At 34.5% G+C, this 7,500-nt stretch overlaps 3 protein-coding genes across 3 annotated transcripts; all 3 read right to left on the bottom strand.

Moving 5' to 3' along the window:
- Positions 1 to 56: 56 nt before the first annotated feature.
- LOC125028626 (prisilkin-39-like) lies at positions 57 to 563 on the bottom strand. The gene is made up of 2 exons (XM_047618099.1): positions 558 to 563; positions 57 to 461 (listed from the first exon to the last, which is right to left on the bottom strand). Exons 1-2 carry the CDS (start codon positions 561 to 563, stop codon positions 57 to 59), a joined length of 411 nt encoding a protein of 136 aa, XP_047474055.1.
- Positions 564 to 2,692: 2,129 nt separating this feature from the next.
- LOC125028625 (shematrin-like protein 1) lies at positions 2,693 to 3,205 on the bottom strand. Its single transcript, XM_047618098.1, has 2 exons — positions 3,200 to 3,205; positions 2,693 to 3,097 (listed from the first exon to the last, which is right to left on the bottom strand). Exons 1-2 carry the CDS (start codon positions 3,203 to 3,205, stop codon positions 2,693 to 2,695), a joined length of 411 nt encoding a protein of 136 aa, XP_047474054.1.
- A 2,397-nt stretch (positions 3,206 to 5,602) lies between these two features.
- On the bottom strand, positions 5,603 to 6,457 carry LOC125028624 (keratin-associated protein 19-3-like). Its single transcript, XM_047618097.1, has 2 exons — positions 6,446 to 6,457; positions 5,603 to 6,007 (listed from the first exon to the last, which is right to left on the bottom strand). Exons 1-2 carry the CDS (start codon positions 6,455 to 6,457, stop codon positions 5,603 to 5,605), a joined length of 417 nt encoding a protein of 138 aa, XP_047474053.1.
- Positions 6,458 to 7,500: the final 1,043 nt, after the last annotated feature.

Here is a 7,500-nt window from a genome sequence, read left to right as displayed (position 1 = left end):
CAAAGTGAGTGCATGTCTTTATTTTCTCTTTGGAGTGGTTTTATGATGATAAAGATTCATCCATAATATCCATATCCAAAAGGTCGGTAAAGACCGTAGCCAAATGGGCGGTAGAGGCCATAACTATAGGGACGGTAGAGGCCATAACCATAATCTCCGTAGTGAGGCTCTGGTTCGGCTTCAGCCTCCCTCTTACCGATGCTATGGGTGTGGACGTAGGAGTGGGCGTGTGGGGCATAGAGGTGTCCGTACGGGTAACCGTAGCCTCCGTAGTAATGTGGTTCAGCTTCGGGATTGGCCTCACGTTTAGCTACAGCGTGAACACGCACGTGACCTCCAGGGACGACGTAGCCATAACCATGAGTACGGTAAGGGTAGCCGTAGTGTCCAGAATATCCGTAATGAGGTTCAGCTTCTCTCTTCTGCTCTGCTACCACTGCGGCAGCCAACAGAACTAGGACCTGGAGAAAGAAGTAAATTACGTTTCTGACTACATGTGCTTATCACACATCTTTAAGCACTCCCGTGAATGTGGGTGTGTATATAGGCCTTCACACCTGCATCTTCATTAGTACAATAACCAATGTCATTTGGTTCCATTATAAAGTACTGTTATTTGTTTTAGTCTGTTTTCGATCGCTCCCGTGAACTGTAATTAATTTTCCTATCTATATACATTTCCGGTGAAGGGTTATTATTATCAATATTTTTTTATTTATTTACTATTATTATTATTATTATCATTTTTTTTGTTAAGGAAGAACTTTAAACTCACGCCGCTTTTGTTTAACAATCCACGGTGCCCAGTATGGTATCAGATGAATTCATATCTAAATATTAACTAGTGGTGATTTTATGACAAATAAACGAAATGCTCTCTGCTTACCAGTAACTTCATGGTGGAGGCTTAAGGGTGTGGAGTGGCGAAGGAAAGACGGACACGACTTATATACCATTTGACTCCGCCCACAACAGTTGTGGGCGGAGTTTGTTTGCCTGGAACAACATAGAGTCGAGGTGTAATGGTAGACTGATCTTCATGATGCAAGTGATAACGTCTTATTTATTCTTCATAGCATAGACATAACGTTATCCAAAATGCGTGAATATTATTCTAACAGATTAAATGCCAAACTATATGTATAGTATATATATATGACATACATGTAGACACACACACAAACACACACGCGCGCGCGCTTACACAGACATACACATGTATGCACTATTTAAAAATCTACATAAGTATATAAAACATTGACAAATATGATTGTGTATATGTGTACACACACATATATATAATATGAATATACACATTTACACACATATACAGAAATGACTTTTTATATATGCACATATACTGTATATAAGTGTTTATATATATTAATATATATGTGTATATTATATATTTATCCTTATGTATATTTAATATATATGTATATATATATATTCTATACATATATATGTATATATATGAAATGTAATTTTATATATGTAACGTCAATTTTAGTCACATGTATGAAGAGATATTTTACTCATTTTAATTGTTATCTAACTTTATTGATATTATCGATTCCATATTTTATTCCATATGAAACGAAGGCAGTTATAGACTTTCAAGAGTTCTTTTAATACCTATAAATTTCATGTTCCCTTTCTCCATCCTTCATGGGAAATGGTAACAATCATATCTATCTATCGCTTTGAGTATATCTACCTTTCAGTATATGTGATATATGTCTATATATATATATGAATATATCTGTCACGCTATATACTATACATATCTATGTGTAAGATAGAATAATGCTGTAACGCATTATAATAGATAGATAACAACCCTCCCTGGTCAGAACTCGTCTCTGCCACTCAAAGTATGACCCAGAATGAGCAGTACTAAACCAAATGTACGTCAATACCTAACTAAGGATGGCGTGCTAGTATGTAGCATAGATATTTCTTAACGTCTTATACTAATGATAGCGAAGTTGTATGTACATTCCCCGTGGGCAGTCAGTGGAAGTGATTCAGAAATTCAAATCCTATTTACAGACATTCTGAGATGTCTATGGAAGATGGAATAATGCAGTAGCATACGTATTTGGTAAAGCACATTTCATGTATATTTAAGAAAAAAAGGCTGTCTTTAAAAACTCCCAGGTATATCCAAGACAATATATATATACACATATGTGAGATATATTATTATAATTATTGATTATACCAACAAAGTTTAGATATCAACTCTATTTGAGTTCCCATCCATAAGTTACACTAAATAAGCGGGATAGTGTCCATACTTCATGGAAGTTTATAGAAAAGTTCATATTAGATTATTTTAAATAATCGCTTAATTTGATCTAGGTGAACTTAATGGAAAACGTTAATCATTCTTTAATATATAAATATATTTGTTTGCTTGTTTTTGTTTACCTTGAAATCTCAATTATCAGTGTTTGTCTTCATTTAGACTCATTACTGAAATGTATCCATGCAATTAATATGAACACTCAACATTTGTGTTTCTAGACATTAAAATGTCTTATAGTTAAGGGTTGCCTTAGAAAAGGTTCTGCATATGTTTAGTAGAACTATTTATAAATTTGTCGATAATGCAAGGAGTTAAAAATAGGAACAGAGTGAGTGCATGTCTTTATTTTTCTCTTCGGAGTGGTTTTATGATGATAAAGATTCATCCATAATATCCATAGCCAAAAGGTCGGTAAAGACCGTTGCCAAATGGGCGATAGAGGCTATAACCATAAGGTCGGTAAAGGCCATAGCCATAACCTCCGTAGTGAGGTTCTGGTTCGGCCTCAGCTTCCCTTTTGCCGATGCCATGAGTGTAGACGTAGGAGTGGGCGTGTGGGGCATAGAGGTGTCCGTACCGGTAACCGTAGCCTCCGTAGTAATGTGGTTCAGCTTCGGGATTGGCTTCACGTTTAGCTACAGCGTGAACATGCACATGACCTCCAGGGACGCCATAGCCATAACCATAAGCACGGTAAGGGTAGCCGTAGTGTCCAGCATATCCGTAATGAGGTTCAGCTTCCCTCTTCTGCTCTGCTACCACCGCGGCAGCCAACAGAACTAGAACCTGGAGAAAGAAGTAACTTACGTTTCTGACTGCATGTGCTTATCACACACCCATGTGGGTGTGTATATAGGCCTTCACACATTTTAAGGCATGAACACCTACCTGCATCTTCATTAGTACAGCAGCCAATAGCATTTGGTTCCATTACAAAATACTGTTATTTGTTTTAACCTATGTTCGTTCGCTCCCGTCAACTGTAATTCTTCTTCCTATCTATATATATTTCCGGTGAAGGGTTGTTATTATTATTTATTTATTTACTATTCTTATTTTTTGTTAAGGAAGAACTTTAAACTCACGCCGCTTTTTGTTCAACAATCCGCGGTGACCAGTTTGGTATCAGATTCCTTCTTATCTATAGAATAACTAGTGATGATTTCATGACCAATAAACCAAATGCTCTCTGCTTACCAGTAACTTCATGGTGGAGGCTTAAGGGTGTGGAGTGGCGAAGGAAAGACGGACACGACTTATATACCATCTGACTCCGCCCACAACAGTTGTGTCCACGCCCCGCTTGCCTGGAACGACATAGAGGCTAGGTGTAATGGTAGGCTGATCTTCATGACGCAAGTGATAATGTCTTATTTATTCTTCATAGCATAGACATAACGTTATCCAAAATGCGTGAATATTATTCTAATAGATTAAATGCCAAACTATATGTATGATATATAAGGACATACATGTAGACACACACATAAACACACACACACACACACACACACACACACACACACACACGCACACGCACACGCACACACACGATTACACAGACATGCATATGTTAATATGCACTATATATACATCTACAAAAATACATAAAACATCGACATATGTGATTGTTTTTGTATATGTGTGTATGCACAGACACATATATGTATGAATAAGCACATTTACACACACATACAGATATACCCACATCAATGTTTATATGGATATCTATGCATAAATAGATATATGTGTTCTCACTCTGTATATTTTTGTTCTGTATATTATGCAACTGTGAGTATATGTGGCCATATGTATAAATATCATATTTTATGTACACATAGACATATACTTTGATTCATATATATATACATACATTGTTATAATTATGCATAAATATGTATACACACACAGACACTATGACTATATAGAGATATACATATACTGTATATAAGTGCTTATATATATATCACTATATATGTATATATCATATAAGTGTATGTTATATATATGTGCTTATATATATTTAATATATATATGTACATTTATTCTATATATATATGTATATATATGTAGTGTAATACATACATTTATGTCAATCTTAGTCATATGTATGAAGAGATGTTTTACACCTTTTAATTGTTATCTAACTCTATTAATATTATCGATTCCATGTTTTATTCCATATGATACGAAGGCAGTTATAGATTTTCAAGAGTTCTTTTAATACCCATAAATTTCATGTTCCTCTTCTCCATCCTTGAAGAAAAATGTTAACTACTATATCTATCTATCGCTTTGAGTATATCTACCTATCAATATTGGATATACATATATATATACATATATATATGAATATATTTGTCACGCTATATAACATACATATATATGTGTAAGATGGAATAATGCAGTAACACATTAATATAAATAGATAACAACGCTCCCTGATCAGAAGTCATCTCTGCCACTCAAAGTATGACCCAGAACAAGCAATATTAAAACGAATGTACGTCAATACATAACTAAGGAAGGCGTACTAGTATATTATATTCTTATACTAGAGTAATGATTGCGAAGTTGTATGTACATTCACCGTGGGTAGACAGTGTAACTAATTCAGATATTCAAATCCTATTTACTGATATTCTGAGCTGTCTATGAAAGATGGAATAATGCAGTTACATACACACGCACGCACACACATATACATGGGCACACACAATCTCACAATTTTGATAAAGCACAATAAATGTATATTTTCTGCGGAGCCATATAGATCTTGGTTAAGAAAAAAAAATGTCTTTAAAAACTTCCAGGTATATCCAAGACAATATATATATATATATATACCTTAGATATCAGCTCTATTTGAGTTTCCATCCATCCGCTATATAAGCGCGAGTGTTCATACTTCATGGAAGTTTATTGAAATGTTTTTATTATATTATTTTAATTAATCGGTTAATTTGATCTAGATGAACTTGATGGATAAGGTTAATCATTCTTTAATATATATATTCGTTTTTTTTGTTGTTGTTTACTTTGAAATCTCAGTTATCAGGGATTGTCATCATTAAAAGACTCATCTACACAATTAATATGAACTTTGTATTTGTATTGCAAGACATGAACATGTCTTTTCTATTTAAAGGTTATTTTTGAGAGTTGACTTAGAAAAGGTTCTGCATATGTTTAGTAGTATTGCTTATCATAGTGTCGATTATGCAAGGATTTGGAAATAGGAACAGAGTTAGTGCATATCTTTATTTCGAAGTGGTTTTATGATAAAATGATTCAGCCATAATATCCATAGCCAAAAGGTCTGTAAAGGCCGGAGCCAAATGGGCGGTAGAGGCCATAACCATAGGGACGGTAAAGGCCATAGCCATAACCTCCGTAGTGAGGCTCTGGTTCGGCCTCAGCCTCCCTTTTGCCGATGCCATGGGTGTAGACATAGGAGTGGGCGTGTGGGGCATAGAGGTGTCCGTACCGGTAACCGTAGCCTCCGTAGTAATGTGGTTCAGCTTCGGGATTAGCCTCACGTTTAGATACAGCGTGAACATGCACATGACCTCCAGGGACGCCATAGCCATAACCATAAGCACGGTAAGGGTAGCCGTAGATTCCAGCATATCCGTAATGAGGTTCACCTTCCCTCTTCTGCTCTGCTACCACTGCGGCAGCCAACAGAACTAGGACCTGGAGAAAGAAGTAAATTACGTTTCGGACTGCATGTGCTTATCACACATCCATAAGGACTCCCGTGAATGTGCGTGTGTATATAGGCCTTCACACATGTTGAGGCATGAACACCTACTTGCATCTTCATTAGTACAATAACCAATGTCATTTCGTTCCATTACAAAGTACTGTTATTTGTTTTAGTCTGTTTTCGATCGCTCCCGTGAACTGTAATTCATTTTCCTATCTATATATATTTCCGGTGAAGGGTTATTATTATCAATATTTTGTTTATTTATTTACTATTATTATTATTATTTTGTTAAGGAAGAACTTTAAACTCACGCCGCTTTTGTTTAACAATCCACGGTGCCCAGTATGGTATCAGATGAATTCATATCTAAATATTAACTACTGCTGATTTTATGACCAATAAACCAAATGCTCTCTGCTTACCAGTAACTTCATGGTGGAGGCTTAAGGGTGTGGAGTGGCGAAGGAAAGACGGACACGACTTATATACCATCTGACTCCGCCCACAACAGTTGTGGGCGGAGTTTGTTTGCCTGGAACAACATAGAGTCGAGGTGTAATGGTAGACTGATCTTCATGATGCAAGTGATAACGTCTTATTTATTCTTCATAGAGTAGACATAACGTTATCCAAAATGCGTGAATATTATTCTAACAGATTAAATGCCAAACTATATGTATGGTATATAAATGACATACATGTAGACACACACACAAACACACACGCGCGCGCGCTTACACAGACATACACATGTATGCACTATTTAAAAATCTACATAAGTATATAAAACATTGACAAATATGATTGTGTATATGTGTACACACACATATATATAATATGAATATACACATTTACACACATACAGAAATACTTACATCAATATATTCATATGAATAATCATGCATAAACATGTTTATACCTAAAAATATGCTATCAATTTATATGTTTGTGTGCTGTATATTATGTAACTGTGGGTATGTGTATGTATATATATATCATATTCTATATGCACACAGATATATAAATCTATTCATATATATGCATTCATATTTATATCGATGTATAAATATGTATGTACACACTATGACTTTTTATATATGCACATATACTGTATATAAGTGTTTATATATATTAATATATATGTGTATATTATATATTTATGCTTATGTATATTTAATATATATGTATATATATATATTCTATACATATATATGTATATATATGAAATGTAATTTTATATATGTAACGTCAATTTTAGTCACATGTATGAAGAGATATTTTACTCATTTTAATTGTTATCTAACTTTATTGATATTATCGATTCCATATTTTATTCCATATGAAACGAAGGCAGTTATAGACTTTCAAGAGTTCTTTTAATAATTATAAATTTCATGTTCCCTTTCTCCATCCTTCATGGGAAATGGTAACAATCATATCTATCTATCGCTTTGAGTATATCTACCTATCAATATAT

This window comes from Penaeus chinensis, chromosome 9 (genome assembly GCF_019202785.1).
Source record: "Penaeus chinensis breed Huanghai No. 1 chromosome 9, ASM1920278v2, whole genome shotgun sequence".
In the NCBI taxonomy this organism is placed as follows: Eukaryota; Metazoa; Arthropoda; class Malacostraca; order Decapoda; family Penaeidae; genus Penaeus; species Penaeus chinensis.
This window is presented reverse-complemented; position numbering and strand designations above follow the sequence as displayed.